This window comes from Motacilla alba, chromosome 3 (genome assembly GCF_015832195.1).
Source record: "Motacilla alba alba isolate MOTALB_02 chromosome 3, Motacilla_alba_V1.0_pri, whole genome shotgun sequence".
Taxonomy (NCBI): domain Eukaryota; kingdom Metazoa; phylum Chordata; class Aves; order Passeriformes; family Motacillidae; genus Motacilla; species Motacilla alba.
In genome coordinates, this window is record NC_052018.1 from 65,130,856 (window position 1) to 65,157,185 (window position 26,330).

At 38.1% G+C, this 26,330-nt stretch overlaps 1 protein-coding gene across 8 annotated transcripts in view; it reads left to right on the top strand.

Moving 5' to 3' along the window:
- UTRN (utrophin) overlaps positions 1-26,330 on the top strand; it is a 342,608-nt gene that overhangs the window by 146,201 nt on the left and 170,077 nt on the right. For 7 of the 8 annotated variants that reach the window (XM_038130632.1, XM_038130631.1, XM_038130633.1 and 4 more), the window contains 5 exons: positions 607-812; positions 1,944-2,061; positions 5,211-5,416; positions 6,975-7,129; positions 12,463-12,652. In XM_038130632.1, coding sequence (XP_037986560.1) covers positions 607-812; positions 1,944-2,061; positions 5,211-5,416; positions 6,975-7,129; positions 12,463-12,652 — 875 coding nt within the window. Of the gene's footprint in view, positions 1-606; positions 813-1,943; positions 2,062-5,210; positions 5,417-6,974; positions 7,130-12,462; positions 12,653-12,709; positions 17,226-26,330 lie in introns of those variants that run through there. The other variant, XM_038130636.1, reaches the window with a different exon arrangement.

Consider the following 26,330-nt stretch of genomic DNA (forward strand, 5'->3'; position numbering starts at 1 on the left):
ACACAACTTCTGGAGTGAATCTTACTATTCATTCAGCTCATTTCTCACTTCTTTCCTGTGTCAGGTTAAAAACAGAGAAAGATGTGACTGAACTAGTGGGCATCTGTCCCTTCCTCAGACAGTTTTGTAATGCCAAGTCCGTGAAGCATCTGTTCCAGAAGCTTCACTTGTACTTAAATGAATTCTGAGCCAAGAGTGGAGAAGACCTTTTTGCCACGTTGTACTAAACTGAGGAAGACAGTTTCAGACGTTTATCTGAAACAAAAATATTGGGTTTTATGCCTAATAAACGTCAACGAGTGTTAAGGTTTTTTCCATTAGGTTTAACGTAATTTTGTCTTTGCAAGTTTTTATCTTGTTTATTTTAAATTTAGGCTGAATCATTTGGGTGAGTCTTTTTGGCATGCAGTAAGAAAATAGCTGCCTTCAAGGTGCATAAGTCTCATTACTTAGCTTCTGGTTGTTAAAATACAATTTTTGCTGTGCTTTCTCTGTAGATGTTGTTGCGTGTTTATAGGAATTACAAAAAGCCCCCTGTAATTCTGAGAATTGCTTGTGTGGCCATGACTACTTGTTCTTTAACAAAACCCCCACACTCTGTTTCAGATATCCAAAAGGTGGTGCTAACATCTTCTTCATTGGAAATTCCTGTTCAGACTCAGCAGGCTTTGGAACTTTCTGCACCTGCTGATCTGGACAAAACTAGAACTGAGCTGGCTGACTGGTTGGTACTGATTGACCAGATGCTCAAGTCAAACATAGTCACAGTGGGAAATACTGAAGAGATCAATCGGACTATTGCACGAATGAAAGTATGTGCTTTTGTGAAGGCTAGTAGAAAATTGTCTCTCATTTTAGTAGTTCTTACATTCACTAAAGAAACTAAAAGCATGTTTAAGGGGAAAAAACCCCTGACTGCAACTAAATGCATAACATGAAAGTTACACTTTAAATGCTTTTATTACACTCCTTTCTCCTTCAGAGCCATTTTCTGTTTATTCTTGTGTCCCTATGTGAGCTAAGCTCACAGTTATTTTTTTGTTTAAAACAAAGAAATTGGAGAATACCTCCTGACATCTTTTGGGGTTTGTAATAGTTGTAAAGTCTTACATCTAAGACTTTAGGGCAGCTTCATGTTTGCTTAGTGGGTGACCTTTGATTCACTCTTTACTGGTTTCTCATGAGTTTTCTTTGCTGTAGTTACACTAAACTGATTTCCAGAGACATGCTAAGAGGATTAAAAATTGTAACATAAATGCTTATGATGTAAATGTTTATTTCTGTTGATAGCTCATGCCATGTTGAGCCATGACTAAGGGCAGTATAAGTGAGATGTATGCGGCTGTTAAGGTTCATTTTTTTTGACTTAATGTCAATTAACTAAGTGTAGAGTAAAAGCTGTAGGTTAAACAAATGCTAAAGTGTTTCTGTGAGTATCTCACAGAGTCTGGAATTTGGAAGAATAATGTGATGCAGCTTTGGAAACACTTTTAACTGTATAATACTTGTAATGTTCTGGTACATGTAGAGAACAATGTTTTATAGAGCAACATTATACAGTCTGATTGCTCCTTCCAGTTGTTGTTCTCCACTTTCCCCCTGCACCCACTGCTGCTTCTGATATATATAAATGAAGCTTGGTTAGGAGAAAAATAAGTTATGGAAACTTATTTTCATATAAGTATATGTAAAATAGATATTGGAAAACATTGTGCAACAACTGTGGTAATGATGTGGTTTGTACAGGTTAACCTTCACCTCTGGATTTTCAGTAACTGCAATTTATAGTATTTTAGCTTTTTAAAGCAGTGCTATAATACTATGACAGTTCAAGGGTCACAGTAATGATGGGACCAGCTGTATAGCTGTGGAGATGTGTGTATTTTTTACCTAAATAATGCAGATAAATTTAACTATTTTCTACTTTTTGGACTTAAAAACAGATAACCAATGCAGATATGGACCATCGGCACCCTCAGCTTGATTCTGTTTTTACATTGGCTCAGAATTTGAAAAATAAAACTTCCAGTTCAGACATTAGGACAGAGATCACAGAAAAAAGTAAGTTTTATCCATCCCGTGTTTGCAAATACATTGTTTTCATGGCAGCAAAAAAATCTTCATATCTTTTTCTAAAATTCTTGATTGAGCATAGCTGAAGTTGCCTTCCTTGAAAAAGAAAAGAAAACTTGACAATTAAGTGGCTTTCACTTAAACAGTCTAATGAAAATTCCTGGAACAAGAATTGCCTCTTGTTTTTTTGATTGGCTGTTTTTTCAAGTATGAAGGTCAATAGTTTTGCTGGGATTTTGAAATATCTTGTGAAGAATTTGGGTTGCTTCAAGCCAGAGACCCAGGGATGAGGATTTTATTTATTGAGAAAAGGAGCTAATCATGTTTCTTTTTTTGTTGAACTCTGGGGCACTGGACAGTTAAAAACATGAATGTATTTACTTTGGGACAATGACTTTGTGTGTGTACTTTGAAAATTGTTCACTGAGAGTAGAGATTTTAATTAACTAACATGTACTTGGACATTTAGTTTCCAATTTAAAGGTCTCCGCTCCCTTTGAAAATTTATTTTACTGGTACCTAAGAAATGTACAATTGTCACAATTTGAAACTAATGGACAGTCTGTTTTTTGAGTCTTAATCTTTGCTGGTTGCTATGATTAGAAAATTCATGCAGCTGGGAATACTGTAGTTAGAAGTAAAAATGGAAAGATAGGTTTTTTAATGTTCTCCTCTGTAATGTAGTTTTCCTTTACTCCATCTGCATTAATTTCTTTGGTGTCCATGAGGCTTGATGGAGATGATGTGGTCAGATAGGAAGCCCACAGATGGGTGGTTTTTCTGGGGGTCTGATGAGATGGCATTTGCTGTCTGAGGTTCACAGACTATGGACTGGTAGGGGCAGTAAGATTCAAAGAAGCAACTTAGTTTTGCAGTCACTCAGTCGACTAGGAGTGAGGTGGAAACTCAGGCTGGATAATAACCATGTAGTCAGTCCATGGGAGCCAGTCAACAAGGGGACATGGGGTCAGTCACAAAGCATTCTGGATTCTTCAGAAAAGTGGAACAAGAAGTAAAGGACTGTGTGTTGGAAGTTTGAGTTCCCCTATAGTCGTGCACATCCAGGGTGGGAAAAGAGAAGCTGTATGTGGTGCCATGGATTAAGCTTCCAGTAGATACTTTATATGTGTGTGAAGATTTTCTGCCTGTCATGAAACATGAAAATTGAAGGTTTTGTTACCACTGACATTTGTTAAGAAAAGTTTGCTCTTTGAAGAGAAGTGAAGCTCCAGGCTGCTTATGCACTTTGTTGTTTAAATGCTGAGTATGTGTAGACACCAAATATATATCAGAACGTACCAATGTCCTACAACCTTCTGGGAGTCTGCTGTGTGTCATCGCTTGAAGCATAGTTACTCAAATTGACAGAGAAACAGGAAAGCTTCCTTCTCTGGAACTTAGCTCCCAATTGCTTTATTGACGCTTAGAATTGAAAAAAGTCTCATCAGGAATTCTTCCTAGTTCTTCTGTCTGTGATATCAGGCTGGTGACCATGACAACTTTTTCTAGGAACTTACTTCTTGAACCCACCATGTCCTGAGGCTGCCAGGAATGTCACTATTTTTCTGTCTTGTTTTTCTGGAGGTAGAAAAAAGGGTAGATATGTCAGCAGTGTAGAGTGTAAGGTTAGTCTGTCCATTAATTTAAAAAAGTATATAAATAATATTTGTTCCATAATAGCAATACTACTATGTAAACATCAAATATATGTGCTTGAAAATTAACCCACAGGTAGCTTGTGGATTGAAATGGATCAGTCTAAATTGCACAAATTATTAGGTTTGTCTACCAGCCTGGTGGAATTGTATTTACTCTGACAGGTAGGCTTTGCTGTCACAGTCCTTGAGAGCTTTGTGGAACTAAACAGAATATTGTTGAATGCATTAAAGTTAAGAGATTTTTTTCAAGCAGATGAAGCACAATGGCTTTGTATAATTTCAAAAGGTTAAAAATAAAAATGTAAACTACTTAAATTGTTTAAATTTAACTGCAACCTTTGGCATTATGCTTCATGGAAATGGAAGTGACTTGAGCATCAAGAGTGTTAATTATTTAATAAAATTGCCTACTTACTGTTAAAATAAATACATTGGATGTCTTACATACTGTGTACCTCTTTCTGATCAGAGCAGCGAGATGCTCAAGAAATCCACCTTAGTCTTTTTTGGTTTTTCTTTTTTCCCATTAACTTTTTTACAACATTCTTTTTTATCACATTCTTCAGTGATATAATTTGTTCCCTGTAACTGTCACAACAGGTAGTAGAGAAACCTGTTTCCACCTCTATAGATTTTCAAGTAATACACTTGTTTTAATGGGCTTGTAAGTGTCCAGGAAAATGTATGATGCCATGCATTTCTCTCCAAAGACAGATTCACTGCTTTTTGTGATGCACTATTTTTGTTCTAGGCTCTTATGTTGTGTTTTCCACTCCTTGTTTATTAAAGGTTAAGTGTGTTTATCCATCATCTAATGAAACTATTTATTGAGAGGGGAATGGAATTCCTTCCACTTGAAGGGAGTGGGGTGTAACCAATAACTTCTCTCTTCTGCTGTGTAATCTACTAAATTCTGTAGAAACCTGTGGTGGAGTTACATTGCCAAAGTAGTTTGTTATACCTTGTAAAATGTTTCGACATTGGCCAAAATTGCAGTACAGGTGCCATGAGACAGTGGTCAGGAATGCTCAATTTGCTTTGTACAAGCTGTCATAAACAGTATTTGTTAACTTCTTTGTACTGGTTTAAGTTACAGATGCACAAAGATGACTTATTTGTCCTATTATTCTAAAATCACCCTTAAATTGTGCTCCTTGGAGCCCTGCTGCTGACATCTCTCTGCCGTAAATTTTCATATATGTGTGTACTTTAAAAGTGAATAATGACTTTGAAATATACCAGAAATAATAGTTGTTACTTGTATGCTGTCCTACTCAAACAAGAGGAAGCCAAATACCTGATTTTTTCATTTGCTTCTGTAAATATGTCAACTAGATGGGGAACTAAAATACTGAATATTGAGATTATTGTATTTGAGAATGCTTTATATTATTGCCTTTTGCCCTGAAGATGAGGAGGTAGTCATGGCTGCTTTTACATTTGCCTCATATTTTTCATGTTCTGTGCTGTCCTCTGCAGTGGAGAAGCTGAAGAACCAGTGGGACAGCACCCAGCACAGCGTGGAGGTGAGGCAGCAGCAGCTGAGGCACATGCTGGCAGACAGCCTGCAGTGGCACGAGCAGAGGCAGGACATGGAGCACCTCATGGAGCAGTGCGAGACCCGGCTGCGAGCGCTCCTGCAGGCCCCAAAAGAGATGCTTGCCAAACAGATGGCAGAGAGCAAAGTAAGACCACTTATGCTTATTTTTTTTCCATACCAGATTCCTGAGTCTGTGTAATGCTACTGGATTCAATTGATGAGTGGTTGTGCAGTTTAGTTGTTGTACTATTTTCTGGCTCTTTTTGGGTATGATGTTTTAATTGTCTGTGCTTTTCAATATATCAGACTTCCCAAGAATCCCATTCTGGGAGGTAAACAGGTGGCATGTGTGCCTTTTAAAGCTTACTTGAATTTAGTATAATTTAGCATCAAAGAAATGATATGCAAAAAGCTTGAATCCCAGACCAATTAAAATTTAACAATACTGCTACAGAATTGACTTCATAAAAATATTTAACGGTAGCTTAGTAAGTCAAGGAATGGACTAAGGTATTTAAAATTGTCCTGAATTTTACTTCTGGTGGGTGCCAGGCATATCCAATGTTGTTGTTGTTGTTTTTTAATTTATTTATTTTGTTTTGTTTTGTTTCATGCAATCTTTGATGCTTTTTATTTATATCATATCAAGCATGCTGTGATAAATCTGTAATTCTGGTGTTCTTTGTCCTGGTGGCTGTCAGAAAAAGGGCAGGCTGTAGGTGGCACAGTATGAGAACTAATGACACAAAGCAGTGAGGAGAGGCTCTTGCTAGAGCAGTATTTTGAACAGGGATATACTAGAGTTTAAAAAAATATGTGCATATATATATATATGCACGTATATATATTCATGAAAGGGCAATGTAGGAATGCAGCTGAGTAATGAAAGAGGCAGGAAGTAAGATTGTGAGAGTTGCTTAGCAGTCCATAGCTGTTTAAGTAGACAGTAAAGTTGTGTGCTTTGCACAACTGTCTGACTAGTGATTATCTCTGCATAAGCAGGGAAATAGAAATGGACTATTAGGTCTACTTTGTTTTCTTAAGTGAAAGCAGGTCCATGGCCAAACAAAGTTAGAGGCCATAATATGCAGCTGGATATATATATGTGTGTGTGTGTGTGTGTATATATATATATATATATATATATATATATATATATGCAAATACTCTTTTTCATTTTGAAATAATATTGAGTTTAGAGTCTCTAAAGTCAAGATACGTTGAAAATATCTTGCCACAATAAAGAAACCTTTCTAATGTATTTCCTTAATTTTAAACAAACAAAAAAACCAAAACTAACAACCCCAAAGAATGAAATCAAATTCTCATACTGCACATTTCATTTATGCTGCTTTTAAATGCTGCTTATATTGCTATTAAAATAATTCAAACTTATTCATGCTACTCAAAATACAGAAGTGTTTTTATTTCTGTTCCCAGTAGACTCTAAAAGAGGATTTCTCTAACCTTTGGCAGTTCTGGTAAATACAGCTTTTTCTCATCTATTTGTGTTTTGATTAGTTCATTGTCAGGACATTTAATCTCTGTAGATTTTCTCTTTAAGGTTTTACTCCTAGATAAAAAATGTGCACATTTTGCTTTTTAGAAAAGAGGAAAAAGTGAGGAGTTTATAATATGTGATAAAATGCATAATATGAGAAATAGTATCATTTTAATCTGTCTCATTTGGCACCATTTTTTAGCTGTTGGTACAGGATTTGCATAGAGGTGACATCACAGTAGCAGCATTCAATGATCTTTCTAATAAACTGCTTCGAGAGTATCGTGATGACGACTCAAGGAAGGTGAAGGAAACCACTGACCAAATGAACACTTGCTGGGTTAATCTCAACCAAAGGTAACTACAAGGTTTCACTCTATATGTGGCAACTTGTGCCTTAAACTTGCATTCTCTGTATACATGTGTATTGTAGTCTCTTCTCTGTGTGCTTTAGTGCAGCATTCAGTGCTGCTTGGGATAATTATTCAATGGCAGTCCAGCTCTTTTGATGATTGAAATTCCCAGAGTTCACATTGGAAAGTTTCTGTATGACTTCCCATTCATGTGGTATATTTTTTAAGCAGAAAAAGAAGACTTGTCATGTTCAGTTTTAGGTTTTCCTGTGGCTATTATGCTTTAAGTGTCTTTCAACGTTCCTCTCTTATTCTTTATTGCTGGTATGATTTATGTATTTGCAGTTTGTTATTGTCATTCCTTTTTGTAAGGCTGTAAGTGTTCAGCTTCATCTTCCCATGCATTAATTCCTTATGGCCTTTCATCTAATAGGAACTTCCCCAGAATGGAGCTGTGCTTTGGGTTCTCAAGTGCAATCCTTCCAGTACTCTCATCCAGAAAATACTTATGCTATAGGAACTGACTTAATTGAAACTTCTTTTTATTAATCCTCTATTTAAGAGGTATCTGCAGATATGTCTCAATGAAAATGTGGTATTTTCCTATGCATTATTTTTTTTCTGCAGGATAATCTAATTTCTGCAGAAGTTCTTTTGAGTATTTGGTATTGAAAGAAAATCAACATTTAGAATAGTGTCTGACTCTGAAGTCTAAAAGTCTATATGTATTGTGGTTAGAGGGAGAGAAGAAAAAATTGATCCTCTTTGTGTGTGTGGGGGGGAAGATGACAACTAAAGTCTATATGTATACATGTGCATGTGAAAGAAACAGCTGCTTTTGGAATGGGATGTCAGTTAAAGGAATGAAAAGCCTACTTAGTAAAGCTTAAGGAGATGTTCTCTCTTGAGGAATGAGAGGAGGCGAACATTATAGAAATTGTGAAATTAGAGAATGATTTGAACTGGAAGGGGACTTAAAGATCATCCATTTCCAACCCCCCTGCCATGGGCAGACCACAATCCACTAGGTCAGATTGCTCAAAGCCTCATTCAGTCTGACCTTGGATGGGGCAGGGATGGGGCATTCACAGCTTCTCCTGTTCCAGTGCTTCACCACCCTCACAGTGAAGAATTTTTTTCCTAATAGCTAATCTAAATATGCCCTCTTTCAGTTTAGAGCCATTATTCTTGTCCTGTCCTTACATGCCCTTGCAAAAAGTCCCACTCCATGTTTCATGCAGGCCTCCTTCAGGCTCTGCAAGGCTGCTATAAGGTCCCCTGGGAGCCTTTGCTCCTCCAGGCTCCAACTCTCTCAGCCTTTCCTCATAGGAGAGGTGCTCCAGCCCTCAGAATATTTTAGGTTTTCCTCTGGATCTGCTTCAATATGTCCACATCCTTCTTATGTTGGGGCCCCAGAGCTGGATGCAGCACTCCAGGTGGGATCTCACCAGACTGTGGTAGAGGTGCAGAATCCCCTCCCTTGCTCTGCTGCCCACTCTGCTTTGGGTGCAGCCCAGAGCACAATTGGCTTTCTGGGCTGCAAGCACACATTACTGGGTCATGTCCAGCCTCCTACCCACCAGCACGCCCAAGTCCTTCTCAGCAGGACTATTCTCAGTAAGCAGGTAATGAAGGAAGCAGAGTAGAATGTCATCCTATCCTTCCTTGGAGGAAAATCGTTCTTCTGTCATTTTGTGCTTTGGATGTGGCAGCTTGTTTCCTAGTTAATTAGAGGATGAAGGGAAAGAGCTCCTTGTTGGATTAGCATTGACAGTAGACTAAAACTCTGTATTAGTCTCATTCACATTCAGACTTTGCAGTGTTATGGCTAGAACTGGCATAAAACTGCCCACTATTCAGAGAAGGTGACCAGAGAGAAGAGCTCCTGCCTGGAAGCCTCTAATTAGTTTTGAATCTGCTTAAAGTCTAAAATAATAAGCTACTGCATTTTGTTGTGTATAACTGAAGCTCCTTAATTATCACTGGGGCTACTGTTTGAAGTCTGCAGCCTAAGGAAGGTGAATATCTGCTTTGTTTATTAACTAGTGGCAGAATGTAAAGGGCAACTCTGAGAACCAGTGTGGAGCTGCTCTGTGTAACCCCATCTGAGCAGCACAGTAGAATTAAAAGGGGAGAATGTGCAGTGAAAGTGCCTTTTCAACAGGATGAAGGTTTTTGTGCTTGCTTTAAATGCGATAAATAGAAATACCAGTGATGAGGCTTACTTTTTGTGACAGATGTTGGGACATGTGGGACTTATACATAAATGGACATGTAGTCCTATGGCTTCTATAAGAATAAATTTCCTTTAAAATACCGGTTTGTTCCCCTACTTGAAAGTTGTGGAAAGTGTCCTTCATAGCATCACCTAGAAGGACTGTGGTTCTGGTCACCATAAGAACACTACCAGGAAGACTATAGCCATGGCCTGTAAAGTGAAGGAGCTTATTTTAAAACTGTTGGCATTAAGAGATTGAAGCTCCCCAGCTTGACATTGTGTAAATTGGATACTTTGCCCAGTGGCTATTTATGTTCTGTTTTTATACTTTAGGGTGAAACCATAGTTGTTCAGTGTGTTTGTGCTGCCTTGGTAATGGATTATAGTTGCTTTCTGTACTGTCTCAGATGTTAGTTTCTGAATTTCTTTTGATCACACACATGTATGCATTGCAAATTTTAGTATAAATCTGAAAAAATAATTGGGTGGAACAGAAACCTGAAACAGAGCCATGAAAACTTAAATAATAGAATAACAATTTTTTTTCTTGGGTGTGTGTTTGCCAATAGAATCTGTGTAGACTTTCTCCACTATCACTGTATTAGGTTAGCTACATTTGAAAATAATTCTCCAGCTTCTCCTCACATTTAGTTCTTGCAGCCTGGAAGATATACAGATCCTCTGTCTTTTGGGGCTGCTCTAATTGTGTCAGAATTATTTGAAAATCTGACTTATGTTTTTATAGCATGGGGTAGTTTTTAAGCTGCAGTACAGAATTCTCTTGTAAAAAAAAAATTCTGTTTTCTATTTTATGTTTGAGGTCTTTACTAGCAGCCCCAGGGGTCTTTACTAGCAGGGGAGGAAAGTATTTCCATCTGCTTTTTTAAAGTGTTGCTCACTACTGCTTGCTATACATGTCCTCTTTAAAAACACCCGTGTAATTTTACGACATTAGTTGTAAATTTGTATGTGTTTAGTGGCAGGTTTGTTTTTCAGCTTTAATTCAAATATATGGCAGCAGTGGATCAGTAGTAGGATTTCATTCTTTCCTTAAAGCTCAACCAAGCAGAAAGCTTGAGAAATTAAAACATAGGATGAAGACAATATTCTTCAATGAATGTTGACTTCAAAGTTCAGGTTGTCTCAGTTCCTATCTAATACATCAGTACTTGGACTTACAGATCTGGGTCACTTAAAGTTTCATCCTTTGGGGCTGTTCTTTTCCTTTGAGGGTCACCTTTTTTACCAGTCTGTTCTTCCCGCTGTCACTCCTGTTCTTCCACCTTTGGCCTTAACCCCCTGCTAGGAAAGAAGATCCCTGCAGAGGGAGAGGATTTTGAACTTAAGAGCTCATAACTGCTTTTGCTTTACATTTTTCTCACAGTTCCTTGGTGTGCTCTAATTTTTTTAGCTGGTGCCTATTATCCTTCCTGGACAATCTATCAAACTACTTGTTATCCCTAGCATGCTATGTATTATTTTTTCTCTCAAGACTGGGTGAAGCATTCCAGCTGCAAGTGAGAAGCAAGAATGAAGGCTTCTTGCTCTTCTAGTCATTTGCTAGTCACCAAAACTTTGGGCAAGCACAAAGTCAGGAACGATTCTTAGACTCTTATTTTGGCTAAAGCAATTAGCAAGTGGTGTAAGACCAAAGCTTCTAAAATAGGGGTTGCAACACTATTTTTGTGCAAATTGTCTCTAAAAAGTTCAGTTGGTTATGCTAAAACTTAAGAATGTGAGCCTGGCAGAATTGGGGTTGCATGAGATTTCCTCACAGTCCTTGAAATAGGACAGCTTTTATTTGTAGCTGTCTCATCTGATGTGCTAGTAAACCAGGCTACTTGCTTTGAAATGTCATCCTGAACACCCACTGCTTCTTTTCTAAAAGGAATATTTTAACTAGTTTTGAAATTCACAATTCCAAACATAGTTATTCCTTCATACTGCTGAGCAGTACAGCATGACAAGGAGGAAAGAAAGCTGAAGTAAATGGGAGGATGCAGAAGACACAAGTTTCGGCCTGTCTGGAGAAACATGGAAATGCCAAATGCTGAGTGTTTTGGCCTTGTCTGTCTTGAAATTAAGTATCACTTTACCCTTAAAATAAAGTTAGTGCTTGACGTGAAAATAAAATTGAACTATTTACTCAGCAGAAGCATTCTAGCTGTTTGCTCTGTTAGAGGTTTCTCTACAGTGTGGTGTGGGACAACTTGTTTCTTTTGTGCTGATTTTGGGAGAAGGAATGCTGCAGAATAACAGCCTCAAATGGGTGAAATTTAGTTTGTCATGCTTTATTAATGTTGCTAATCAGAGCTTTTCAAATTGCTGACTATAATAGTTTCTCATCTCAGTTTCATTTCAATCATTAGAAAACAGTACTGTTATGCAGAACTATAAGGTGATTTTTTTCCTGGGAAACTATTTGAAGTTGCTGATAACTTAATGTTTGGATTATATTGTTATTACATGAAAAAATCATCTTACAGACACAAACTTTAGTGTTTGCATCAGTTAGAAATCTTTTGGATGATTGAAAATTTGAACCATATTCTGCCAGTCTTTTTTTAAGTTCATTGAGCATGTTTTTGATGGCAGTGTATTATTCTGTTTGAGTTATTGTGTCAAAAGTCTTCTAGCAGAGAGAACCAGGTATCTGACTTTTCATCCCTTAGCACTTTAACTCTTAAGAATTTATGGCAGTGTTTCTGCTCACTGTAAAAGTGGAACAAAATACCCCAAGCACTCAGTGCTTCTACTCCCTATGTTTTTTGTTGATGGGGAAAAGCCCATTTTTCACACATGGCAATAACACTTCTACCCTTTGGACTAGCATAGGTTGATGATGGTAACACTCTAAAAGGAAAACCTAGGTTTTTATATAATAACTGAGTTTTTACTGCATGCCTTTAAAAAAAAATGTCTGTCAAATGTATAACCAGTTCAGGACATCTGTGGGTAGCTATAGGTACTCTAGAAACAGTGATATAAATTATGATAAAACAAGCTGTATCTCTGCTCTTACTAGAGATGCATTTCAGATTTCCTTTTAGTAGTTTCATTATGATGTATATAATGCTGTGTCTTATGGGGGAATATTCTGACACTTGTCTTGTTTTCAGAGCTGTTGATAGGCAGAATTTCTTGGAGACAGAGATGAAGACAGTACAGGCCTCACACAAGGATCTGGAGAGCTTCCTCAAGTGGATTCAAGAGGCAGAGACAACAGTAAATGTTCTGGCAGATGCATCCGAGCGTGAGAACACTGCTCAGGACAGTATCTACGTAAGGGAACTCAGAAAGCAAATGCAGGTGAGAAACTAAATAATATTGCTGTTATTCAGGTTTTTCTCTCCATGGCAAATAAAGAAAAGCTATCTACTTGCTTGGGGAAAGCTGCAGCCTATTGAAAGATGTTTCCTAAGACAGTGTTTTAGAAGTCAGGTGTATGAAAGAAGCAGATTTGTCTTCCTAAGGTTTGAAGCACATATTTTTGTGCTGAGGCACTGAGGGCTCTTAAATGTCCTTGGAGGGTGACTGCATTCAGGAAGTATACGCTTCATTAAACCAAGTCATGTTGTGTGATTGTTCAACCAAACAATTTAATCTACTTCCCTCCAAGTAAAGCCCTCCTGGGCTGCACTCTCTCCTATTTCTGTCTGCCACCTTCCTCCTGCTTTTTCAGCAATCCAAGAAGTTGTTGTACCTTTTCTCCCTCTCCTACTGCCCAGCAGCTACCCGGCTGGCCTTCTTTCTTGTTCAGGCCCCAGACTGGAAACCTTAGAAATGACTGAGGAGTTTAACTGACACCACTTATTAAATCCTGTACTTTGTGTTTGGATTAATGTCACCTGTGATCTAAGTGGGTTTGAGCAGCTTATAATGAAAAAGAGATGTTGCTTTTAGTAGTGCTCCTAATCTGAACATATCTACGCTGAATTGAAATGAAACAAGACTGTTAAAATATCTGATAGCCAGTTATTCTTGCTAATCATAGTAAGAGCACAATATTTTTTGGAGGCATGTATCTGTTGAAGATGGCATGTCACTCAGCAAATTATTCTAGTCAGTCAGCCACATCTCTAGATGTGTTACCTTTCTGTGAAATGCTAAGTGTAGTCTGTAGTGGTGACACTTAGAACTCAATGTTATGCTTTCTATTGGTGCCACTTCCAGCTACTGTAATGTAGTGGAGGTGGAAGAGCTAAAATAGGGCACAAGCAGCCAACAACAGAAGGCAGTGCTATGTGTAGATAGTCTTGTTTCTGCATTACCTTGCGTTCTGTGTAGTCAATCACACCAAGATACAGCTGTTATTTCACAGCTTGTTCGTTGGCTCTGTGTGGCTGTGAAGCACTGTGGAAGGTTGTTTGCCATTCTTTGTTGTGCTGCAATCTGATTAAAATTGCCTGAGCTATGCTGCGTGAGGGGAGAACTGTTGGGCAAGACTGCTGTGAGAGAAGGAGAAGGTCTATAACCAACTCCTGACTTTGCATGTTGTCCTGGCTTGTCACAGCTGAAAAGGCAGGTGGAGGCAGGTGGAGGTGCTGGGGCATGACCTCCCCTGGTTCAGCATCCCCGTACCTGATATTGTCCATCTCTTTGAGACTGTATGTTTGGACACACTGTGCACATGAAGTATCATCACTTAACTCACCCATGACCTTACATAACATGGTAAGCCTTTTCTGGCTACCCGAGTGAAGCAGACCATGTCAAAGACTGTTGTAGCATAATGACTTCCAGAATGAACTTTGTCCCCTACCATCTTACATTTTTTAAATGAAGACATTCATATCATGACTCCAAAATCATTGTGAATCAATCACTGTGAATTGAATCACTGTGAACAAATACTTGTCAACAAGTATTTGTTGCACTACTGAAAACAAAATGAAGTCCCAACATCTTCCTGTACCTCAAAAGATCAAGCCCACTTCCTTGCAAGTTCTTAAGCTTATTATCTGATTAGACAAAGATAATTTTCTTTTCTTCCCCCATTATGTGGTGTAAAATGACAGTGTTGTTCTCTTGGTGCCTTGTTGAATATGTAAAGAAGTATTGGTTTTAAGGTTAGTGGTTAAATGGTTTTAAGAAGAATGCAGGGATTATAACCTTCTCTGCTCTGTGTGAAGATGCCCCTGCTCCCAAGGCCTGTGCATTAAGTAAAACTTTTCTCTGAGTTCAAGGTGTAACAAATTCTAGGTGAAATGAGCTCAACCTAGACAAAAGGTGATGAATTTGTTGTTGTTGCTGCTGTTACATGTCATGCATTTTCAAAATAGGATCATCTGTTAAACTGGCATCTGCGCGTGCATGGGAGGACTGTCCTCCATTACATTTTGGGCCTAACTTATTTGGCTGCAGCTCAAGTCACTCGACAGTGGAATCAATGATCTGAGCCCTGAAGGCTTGTTTTGCCTTTCATTGTGATACCTGAGGCCAGCAACAGTACTATGCAAATAATGAAGACTTTGAGTGTGGTTGGAATGCCTTTTTGAAAAGGAGAAATCCAAATTATATCATCAGTCAGTTCAATTAATTCTCTCAGTATCTAAACCTTGTAGAAGTTTTTCCATTCAGGTTAGTGCCAAAACACTACAGTCTGTTTTGGAAAATATTTAGCAGTGACTTGGGAGAGATTAAAACCTAATTTGAAAAAAGATGCAGAAAATAAGCTAGGAACTAGTAGGAAGTAGTGCAGGGTATGTGAAGTCCTGGCCCTACACGTGTGAAGGTGTCCAAAATAATTCAAAGATTTTGTTGTATTGTAGAAAAAGTTACCATAAGTAGTGGCTGGCTGTTTTGTCTCACTGCTTGATTCAAACTTGTAGACTGAAAGATCTAGGAAGATAAAAAGCAGAACTAAGGAAGCAGAAGTAAGGAAGGTGTGGACTGTGGGGTCTCTCTTGCATGGAAGATGTTTGAGCTTTTGCGCAGTCATTTCTGAATGCTTCCATGGTTTCAGAGTTCTGCTGCTTCACAAGTTTCCTTAAAGGATATTTGGTAAGAGCATGTCAGCTAATCATGCTAGGCTCAATCTGGAAAGTTAAAGAAGCAGATTGTTGATGGAAGGGATGTAAGCCAGGAGCAATGGCATACACAGGAACAGTTCAAATAAGTCATGAAGATGAGAAAACACAGCATGTCTGGCAAGGTGAATACAGATGGTAAGATTTCTATATATTGTGTGGAATCTGTGGATCTGTTTATCTGTTCAAAATGATGTTGTTATTTTTGCGAACACATCAAGAAAGCAGAGTACAGGGAAATGGAGTTTATGTGAAGAGTGGTAAAAACATTGATTCAGTCCTAAAAATAAAGATGAGAAGGTTGTCTTCACAGAATTGGATGGGAAGAGTTTTTAAATGTCCTGTAGGAAGAACCTGAACCTTGCATTCATCTCCTTCGTAGGAAAGTGCTTTAGAAGAAGCAAAGCAGTGTATAATGCACTGACATCTAAGCTGTGCACTATTTTGGATCATACAAACTTGTCAGGATAGCTGTTGCCTGCATGTCGTGCTGACTGACGTGCTTGAAACATGTAAGGACCTTTTCATGTGGAAATATGCATTTTAAATCATATGATCAATACTTCACCTACTGTGTTCAGGCCTCCCTGAACCTTTGCTACAGCAGCCCCTCTGATGCAGGTTTAAGTAGATTCATCAAAGCAACTTCAGAAGCAATGAGTAACTGGCTCTCGTTATGCTGCAGTTTTGCCACACCTAGGGGTATGTTGGCTGTATTGCATTGCTGGTAGCAAACCTGGTAGCCTTGCTGGTAGCAAACCACTTCCATGCTCTGAACCATCCTATTATCATCCTCAGATGGATTAAATAATTCTGCTTTGTCATGGGAAATACATCAAAATTATGTTAGCTCTTTGGATTCAAGGATGACTTAGAGAAGGGGTTGATGATGCAACTGTATGTTGCTTTGTCAAAACCCGATCTTTTTCTTGTCTAAAGTCATTCTGGAAAATATTTAATTGGAGATGGCTTGTGAAAAACATTACTACTTTCTGGTGCAAGTGGGATCCTTTAGATCCCTTTGACTAAATTTGCTTTAAAAGAGTTTTTATAGAAAGAGGTTTACCCCCTGCAATTTTCCCTTTTGTGTTGGGTAATCTAGTTTTGAGAAACGCCTATGTGATTTATTAGCCCTTAACGTATGGCTGATATAATTAGGGCAGGTATCCCTGTGCTCCTCTCTCAAGATTTATAACACAATCTGTTATTCACTCACTCTACAGCTCTGCCAGAGCTGCGTTCAGTCTGAGAACGAGAGCATCCTTCCCAGAATGAGGAAGCAAACACTCTGTCTGCTGATAGAAAGCAGCTGCTAGGGAGGAACAAGTGTTGTGATACACTGGAGCTGTCTTCCTAAAGGAATTCCTTTTTTGTTCCTGCAGCCTTCAGGCTGAAATTAATAACCTTTTTCTGGCTATTTAGTGCACTCCTGAACGGAGGCATACGATCGGCTGCTCAACTTCATTTGCCCTCTGCAAAAGCAGAGCTGAGCAGTACCGATTAGAGAAATCTGTGAAGGCTGTTATCTTTTTGCATTTGTTTTGTGGGGTTATTTTGGGAGAAAAACTTATGCTGTATCAATCTTCTTTGCCTTTGAGACGTATAAAGCCTGTAGCTTGCAAAAGCAGTCCTGGAAGAGAGCATGCTCAGAAAGCTGGCAAATCATTGTCCAGTGACCGGGAGGAAATGATAGTTGCTCTTCATTTATAATGCAAATTCTGAGGTATCTTCAGAAGTGTGGCAAACTTAAAATGATGGCTGTGGTGAGAACCTCTCTTCAGAAAGTTGTGGTGTTGTTGCATCGTTTACAGAGGATGGCAGTTTCTTCTCCTCGTTACCAGAAGCTTTGTAAGGTAGGAAACGTAAGCCCTAAATGTCGAGTGTGTGTATTGCTAACTCTGTTGTTTTTCTGAGATAAAAAGAAAAGAAAGTAAGCATGGGATGAGTGTCAAAATCATCCTGGCTATCTAGTATTTTTAAGCCTGTAATGCTTTCCATGTATGTTTTGTTAAAGAATGTAAAAAAAAAACCCAAACAAAAATCAACCCAAAACAAAACAACTCTGTGCTGTCAGAGTGATACAATTTTTTAGAAAAGTGCTCTCTTGCCCACCATTTAGGTGTCTGTGAGGAAATTGTTATGTTCACTGAGATTTTTGTTTTTTTGGTTTTTTTTTGTAAAATACTGCCAGTTGCTTTCCTAGGGAGTTAGTTACTTCTTGGTATATGTGATTCTTTAACTCCTGTGTACTCGTTATGTAGAATAGCTGGGTTTTTCCATGCCCAGTGTTATTTTTCTTTTGAGCTTTATGAAGCTTTTAATTAGGAATGAGTTCAGCAGACTTAATGCACACCCGTTAATTTCTGCCTTCACTGACTGAGCTCTTTCAGTTAAGAAAATCAGGAAAAGTTTGAGGAAAGGCATGTTGGCATAGGCTACCACTTACTGCTGGTTTTGATGGTACCTGTTTTGGTGGCTGATTGTTTCTGTTTCCAAAGATGGTGTTTACACTTTGTTTTTTTTTCACAGGCTCAATAGTTCTGAACCTTAATACTGTGGTGATGGTCTAGGATACCTAGTAAAATTCACTTTTAAAAGTAGTTTCGATCACTCACCAGATTAAGTAAATAAAATTAATAAACTTCTAACTGATCTGTAAAGTCTGTGAGTTAATACTGCTGCAGTGTTGATGCCTGTGTGAGGTGGTCATACTGTGCTAATATTATTGAACTTCTAACATAAGGATTCTGTCTTGAAACTTTGCAAAATTATAAAATTTGATAGCTCTTCAGCTATATTCTATTTGGCTGCCTTTGAAATCGTATTTCTCTTCTTGCTGCTTATGATACTTTAAAAGTGTCTGTGTTTTTTGATGAAAATATGTCTGTGTTTTGCATACAAGGTGTGCGAGAACCAAAGCCTTGTTCTGATGATAAAGCAAAGCCACCTTAACTCATCCTACCTGCTTCAATCTGAGATGTGTTTTCTGTTGTGAGAAATTTAAAAATGACATCAAGTGAGAGAGATCCCATCCTTAGAGTAGGGTTTAAAAGTAAGGAAAAAGTATCATGCAGTATGTTGTACAGTGAAGCTTGTAGATGAAGTTCTGGCATATGGGGAAGAACATTTTCTTCAGATGGCTGTTTCAGTGTGCTTCAGTTTACCAAGCTGTACTAATAGATGCATCTTCATTAAGAAGAATGAGACAGTAGTTTGTGTTCATACAAGCTTCTTTAACAAACATTCCTCAGTTGTTCTTGTTAATCAGTTGTAAATAAACAGCCTGTTTGCTTTTGTGAATAAAGCAGATTTTACAAATAATGTAAAGATATGGGTTATAATTGCCTGTTTAGTCCCATTATTTGTATAAACTTGTTTGTAAAATGTTTTCAAGCCACTATTTAGTGATTCCTGGAATTATAATTATTTGCTAATTATCCTGAGAGCCCAGTTAATGGATGTATACTTAATTTGTTGAGTTTAAATCTACCCAAGGGGTAGTGTGAAAAATCTTCTAAAAGGCTGTTATTAAAATACATTTTCTGATTGAGAACCCATGCAGTAATAGCCTTGGGAATTACATATTGCTTAAAATTACACAGTGTATTTTTTTTTTTTTTTTGCTTTTAAAAAGCCATGTGGCTTAGTTTTTCAGATGTCTGTGCTTAGTTTACTGAAGGTAGAATTGTTGATCTTCTTGTCGAGTTAAATCAGGCACTAATTGAGGCAGAAGAAAAGAAATGGTTTACGATCCCAGTCACTTCCAGCAGGTGTCAATGTAAGGCAATGATAGATGGAAGTCTGGTGATGGAAATGTTAATGCTTAGATGAGAAAATGTATGGAAATTACTAAGAGCAACCATGACAGCATGTCAGGAAGGATTTCTTGTAGTGCCCTGTATACTCCTGTCTTTGGAATGTCAGACGTTTGTACGTGTCTCGTGCACTCTGTGGATACACAGGTATAGTTCAGATTTGCAAAAGAGAAGCTATTTACTGTAGTGTATGAATTACTGCATTGTATAGGTAGGTGCTTCATGAACTACATCTAAATGTTTCATGTGAAGTGTCCTCAATCGTAACAAAGGGCCAATAAAGTATTTAAGACAAATTCTTGAAGTTTAGTGTTTTGTTTTTTTTTAAACTGCACTGTTTATGAAAGAAGTAGTACAGTTAAATGTACTAAAGTAGTACATTTAACTGTACTGGGAAAAGTCATGATTATTCCTTTTAACAGCCTCATATAATAGTAGCAATCAGCATTCATAGACCACATTTTGAAAATGTCTTTATACCAAAACCAAAAATAAACACTTCGTTGACATACTGCAGCATGGCTGAAAACCACAAAATCCAAAGTTTAGGATATTTCTTCTGTTGCTGCTTTTTCTTTCACAAATTTCTTCTTACCAAGGTAAGTTTTGCCAGATGGACCTTTTCACTTGTTGCTATTTGATTCTTTTACCTTGAAATTAGTGGCGTACCAGGGCAAAATGCCTGCACTTGGCATTTTGTTGTCAGTATGTAAGAAGTTTTGCTTTATTGTTGCTAGCAGCTTTGTTTCAAAACTCTTGTGTAAGACTTTGATGCTGATAATGAACAATTAGAAAACTGTTGTACGGGCTGTCGTCTGCTCTATGTTCTTGCTAATATGATTGTTCCTTAAAGACTTTTATTAGTTATATTCAACTAGCTCAGGCTAAAATGAATTAATAACAGAAAAAAATCATTTTGATGTACAAATTGATACATCTTTTTTGAGAGACCAGAGCTACAATATTACTTATAAAAATAAAGCAGAGAATTGTGAAACTTTCTTTACTTCCCTGATGGAAGGTAAAGAATAGTGCATCTCTGGCAGGCAGCTAAATTATTACCTTGAAATATGTATCCTGCTTGTGTAATTTGACTGTGTATTTTTAAAACACACTGCTAGCATTCAGGGACTGGAGCATTCATCCCCTGGAAAACACGCTGAGGAACATACCTAGTTGCTGAGATGTTTTTTTTCTCATTTTTATCTCTCACTTTTTTGATAAATTCTTGAGAAGAACCTGCTTTAAAAATAAATAATTATTCAACTCTCTTCATATACTCAGTTCTCAAACCTGATCCAACATGAGTCTTCATGTGGCAACTTGTGTGAGTTTCTGGCTACCTCAGCTATGAAACGCATCAGAAACACGTTTCCCAAGGTATTTTTTTAAGAATACATAACTTTAAATGCAGTCCTCTCATTTATGCTGTTTTTTAATAGCCAGTGTTAAATTTATAAAACTGCAGGAAGTTAAAAGCACAACAAATGCTGGGGTCAGCCAAAACCTTTTTTTGCTGTGATGCATTCCAAAATACATTTACATCATGTTGCATTTTGAGTGTAGGAGCAAAGCCTCTGTTCCTATGAAATTTTGAAAAAAAAAAATGAAGTTCATGGAGGCAGGGCAAAAAAAAAAAAAGCCTGGGAGACTGTGTTGAGAAATGTGTAGGTTAATCCTCGTTCCAATGAATTCAACAAAGATCTAAGTTCGAGTTGATTTAGAAAATAAATCATTGACACTTGACATATTCAGGTATAAAATACCGATAACTAAATGTGGATGAGGAGGAGCAGCAATGTAGAACATTCACTGGACAGCAGAAGTGAGAACCAAAGTTAATTTTGGAAACATGTTCTGAAGTAGGCTGCTGTATTAAGCAGGTTGTTGATTGGAAAATGAAGCAGTGTCGTCAAAAGCATTGCTAAATTATGTAGACAGTTTCTTTTTTTAGATGAGAAAGTTAACTCCAGACTGCTTGATATGGTTCTAGTTGTATGAAGGACATTCTAATTAGATTTAGATCTACAAAAAAGCCTTCTTGAATGGAGGAGGCCAGAATTAAAGGGAGCCTTGGATAATAATGACTATTATCTACCCTAACACAATAAGGCTAGGAGTGAACTGATAAGAACATTGCTATTTTGAAAAAGGAGATGTAGTAAATAATGATCAGCCTCTCAGGAGTTTAGGATTTACCATTTTAGAAAACAACTGAGCAGTGTAACTGGAAACCACCCCACCTCGGAACACCCACAGCTTGTTTGCAGTGGGAGTGATTGTAGAAGTGGTTTTCAGTGTGTTTTCTTGGGAGAGTATGTACAGGGCTGCGACAAAACATGACTTGGATTCTTGATAAGCAGAACAGGGCTAATGCACAGCTAATCAAGGGCAACAAGGTGCTTTGATGGTGTTTAGAGACAGAATATAAACCTTATTTGAAGGAATGTGAATAGGCTAGGAATGAGTGTCAGTCACTGGTTATTTAAAGTGAACGAGATGAACATAATTTCTTTGTGGATTTGGATTAAAAGTTGTAAAGGTAAAAACTGGTGAAGAATACTTGAAGTGATAAGCATTTTGGGAGGTGACAGTTGATTTGCTTCTGGCCTTTATTATTGAATGATCACAGCAGCTAGAGAAACAATGGAAGGCTGAAGGGAGAAAATTTTTAATACCTTTTAAAAAATGAGGTAAGTGAAGGTTGGAAATTACTATCCAGTGAGTCAAAAGACGTGAAAATGAGAAATATGGCAAGAAATTAAATTCCAGTTGGAAATATAATAACTATAATGGAATTCAGTTCTCCTTTGGTATCAAATTGCACCTTTGTGTCTACTCTGTTAGTGATGGACAAGCACTATTAGGGGCTTTGGTGTGTAGGCAAGATGTTGTTAACTGGTAGCATGTTATTTACTGATTGATTTCCTTTGGACTTTCAAAGGGGTCTGTTAAAAAAAAATCAGTGGTATGTTTTTATATTTTGATAGGTCAGAGAGATATGAGATCCTCAGAACTTCCATAGACATTCTAGGATAATATAAGTTGGTTCATGAAGAAAGATGTGGATTCTGGTTTTGATTGGAGTTGGAGTGTAGAAGAATGAGCAGAATTTCAAAGAGAAACTTGTAGGTAAAGTTACTGGGAAGACCTTTTGATAGTGAGACTTAGGAGCTTACTGTCTTTCCCCAAGGACTCCTGTGTCCTCAGTGCTTAAAGAAAACATTTCCCAATGCAGTGGTTTACTTCAGTAAGGCAGTTCCAAGCACAAAAGACAAGCTGATGACCGAATGGATTTTGAGAAGGGTGCCTAAGCTGTTTGATTTCTGTGAGGAAGTTGTCACTGTGTCTTTGGGTGGAGGGAAAGCAGCGCTGTTCCCTGATCGTGATTTTAGAAAGACTTTGAATGCAGTCTTTCACAGCCAAATCAGAGATACGGCAAGACAGATGACCCAAAAGGTGGGAAGACGATGTCTGGACCATTTGTTCCTCAAGGGATGGAACAGAAACTGTTAGAGTTTATGAATTACAGTTTATGAAACAGACTGGTACTGTTATGAATCCAGAGTGGGACGGAGTACAGCAGGTTTCTGAATGATACTAGACTGTGGAGGAACAGTTCTGTTCCCATTCCTTGGGGCCTCAAGAAGGAGGGGAAGGGCTGACAGGAGCCCCATGAATTTTTAAAAAAGCCCCCAAAAAACCCCAAGCCAGTTTTTGCACCTGAGAAGGAGTAATTCAATGCATTGATACAAGTGTGAGAAGGATTGTAGCCAGACAGGAAGAAGTGTTTTTCTACTTAGCACTCATGAGGTCATGTCTGGAATACCACAGTTGGTTTCAGGCCTCCAGTTTGACAGATAGTGAGAGACTGGGGGGAGAGTGCAGTGCTTGGAGCACACGATGTATGAGTAGAGCAGCAGGGGAGCTGACTTCATTTAATTTGGAAGAGAGAAGGCTCCAGGAATTTCCAGCTGCTGTCACCGCATACCTGGTGAGTTGTCACTATAAAAGATGGATCCAGGCTCTTCTTGGAGGCGCCCTGTGGAAGGAAAAGTGGCAGTGGGAATAAGCTGCAGCAGGGGAGTTGGGTGTAAGAGCAACAATTCTGCACAGGAGATGTAGCTGCACACCGGAGTGGGTTGCCCAAAAAACCAGGCTGTTATTTCCATCTCTGGCAGTATTAACACTTGTAGTGGATAAGGCCCTTAGCAGCAGACCCAGCTTTGAAATTAGTTCTTGGAATTGGCAGGAGGTTTGACCTCCAGAGGTCTTCCAACTTGTGATTTTCTATGATTCTCCGTGCCAGTGCCCTATTAGCTTATAAGTGAAGACTAAAATAGTCAAAAGGATAGTGCAGCAGTTTTCAGCTGTGGGTTGCTCACTTCCTATGAAAAGGAGCTTTGTGATTTTACTTCATGTGAAAAAAATCTTACTTCTCTGCTGAATTTTGATCTAAATTAGGGCCTGCTATGAGTCTGCTGAACAACCACAGCATGTACTCATTTGCAAATCCTTTTGCTGTAGTCTAACCTCAATGGTGGTAATGCAGTACAGTCAAGCACTTGGTGCATATCTGAATTATGTGCCTATGATTAGAAGGCATTTTAATATAACATAAAATTTTGTCATCTAACCTTCCCCCCACTTCTGCATTTTCAGATAATGTTTTCAGAACTAAAGTAGAATACAGAAAGGTTTTGCACATCTTGAGTGATGGGGCTGACCTAAATGAAACTACTTTGTTTTGCCATTTGTCTAATTAGGATCAGTGCCAAATAAAACAGTATAATAAATGGGTACATTATTGTAAACCCTTGTGCTCTCTCGTATGTATCAGGGAGCTCTCCTCTATGTATCAGGGAGCTTTTCTAGAAATAGAATGGTTTCTTTAAGGTGAAATAAGAAGGAAGAACAAAATGGGAGAGGACATAAAGCTTCAGAATTTCAGTATTCTTAAGTGCTGCACCAGTCATTCCTATTTGCAAACAAAATGCAACTTAACAAAAGTTAAGATAGGTTCTAGGATATAATGCTTTTTTAATAGCATTTTTTGTAATGTGGAAGGGAGGAAAGGAGAGAGGAGATGAGAGAAATATTTCAGGACATGCTTCTAGAATCCTCTTACATTTATTTAAAGGCAACTCTGATTTTTAAGCTGAAAATATTTTGCTATTGCAGCAAAAATAAATCTAAAATATGAGGTAGTTCTACTAAAGCATGAATTTAGCATTAATGGGAAACTTGACTTCCATGAACTTCACATGTTTACAGGAGTTGGATCAATATTTGATATGAGACCCTCTTGCCGTATCATTTTGCCACAGTGCTTTGTGATTGCTGCTATTTTTCAGGAAGCAATTTCCCCCCCCTCTTTCCCTTAGGGCTTAATTACCCATCCCAAATTCATGAAGTCGTGAAGCAGTAGTTGCCTAGAACAGCACAGTGCTTCACCAGTTTGTGTCTAGAGAACTGACAGTTTTTTCTTGTCTTCTTCAGACAGATCATTTGAGCTTATTTTTAAGAAAAGCTGCACTCACTAGGTAGCTGGGAAAATAATGCTGGTTGAAGATGTCCTGTCACTGTTAGTCATCAGGGACTCTGGAAGAGTTCTGGCCTCCTTTTTGCCTTCCCCTCTGTTTTTAATCAAGACAAACTGTAAGAGACATCATGTTCCAAAGTTGCCCTGAGAGTTTTCTATTTCATATCCACTGCTTACAGACGTGTGTTGGATTCTGGCTGCTCTGTGATGTTTTCATGCTGGGCACTCTTGATACACTTCAGTGCAAAGGATTTTACTTCAAAGCAAAAGCAAAAGTTGCTCAGCCCTGCATAGTTGGGTAATTGAATGTGGGTGGAAGATGTCAGTGGTGTTTTGGATAATTGATATCTTGTGTTGGGCTATAGAGCAGTTTTTCATAGTTGCAGAGTAATTCTGTTTACTGGTTGTTTATGGTGTATGGTAAATATGGTAGGTGCTGCAAGTGAAGTAACAAAGTAAAATGCTGCTCAACTCAAGTTGTACCAGGGAAGGTTTAAATTGGATATTGAGAAAAAATTCTTCACTGAAAGGGTGGTCAGGCATTGGAATGAACTGCCCAGAGAAGTGGTGGAATTAGAATTCCTGGAAGTGTTGAAAAAACAATGTGCAGATGGGTTGTGTAGGGACATGGGTTAGTGCTGGACTTGGCAGTGCTGAGTCAGTGATTGGACTTGAAGATCTTAGAGGTCTCTTCCAACCTTTATGATTCTATGAATCTCTAGATGCTCCTCATTTGCTGATGAGCCCTGTTTTTATGAGCAGTGTTGTGCTGATAGGGCAAGTGCTGGTTTCTCTGCATTGGTGTTTCACATTTCTGACCTAGAGAAAGCATCTTTTCTGGGGAGAGGTGGGGACTTGGTTTTCAGTGCTTGCTCAATTCCTGGCATTTTTGCTGAGACTGCTGATCAATTAGTGCTAATTGTGCTGGGTTTTGGGATATGGTCCTAGAACAGTCATCTGAGGTCGCTGCTTTCTGTCACCTGCCGTCTTTGGACTCAGCTTGTGAACTACGATTTTTTTCTTTCCTATTTTTTTCTTTTAAGAGGGGATGCATTATTAGCCCTGAAATAATCACTCACCCTTCACATTCAATTTTGGATGTTCCATATCAAATATTGGAAGTCTCTTGGTTATTATTCTCTCTTATTTTTTGCTACAAAGAGGAGTATTCTTTTGCTGCAAGTTCCAACACAGCAAGCTATTTGAAACAAATGTCTTTCTCCTCTGTTACTGAAATGAAACTTTTAATTTCAGAGGTTAAATGAAAGTTACTCAATATTTGGGATTCTTTGGCACCTCCGAGAAGGATGGAAGTATAATAAAAGTCACAGATTACACAAAATCTCCTTTCCTCACTTTTTTCTTTATTAGTAAGCAGGACAATTTCCTTTTTTTGGAAGAGAGGGAAATAAATCCAGAAAGAAAAGAGAGAAGCCTGCCAATGATGTTTCACTTCTTTGCTATGTGTTTGCATCAGGAGTTAAAAGCAGTCCCTCAGCTATTTCAGTGAAATAGCTATTTATCAATTTGTAGGCTATTATCTTTCACTTCATATAGCTCAGCAGTGTAATGATAAATTAATTCTGAATTTCTTTCCATAG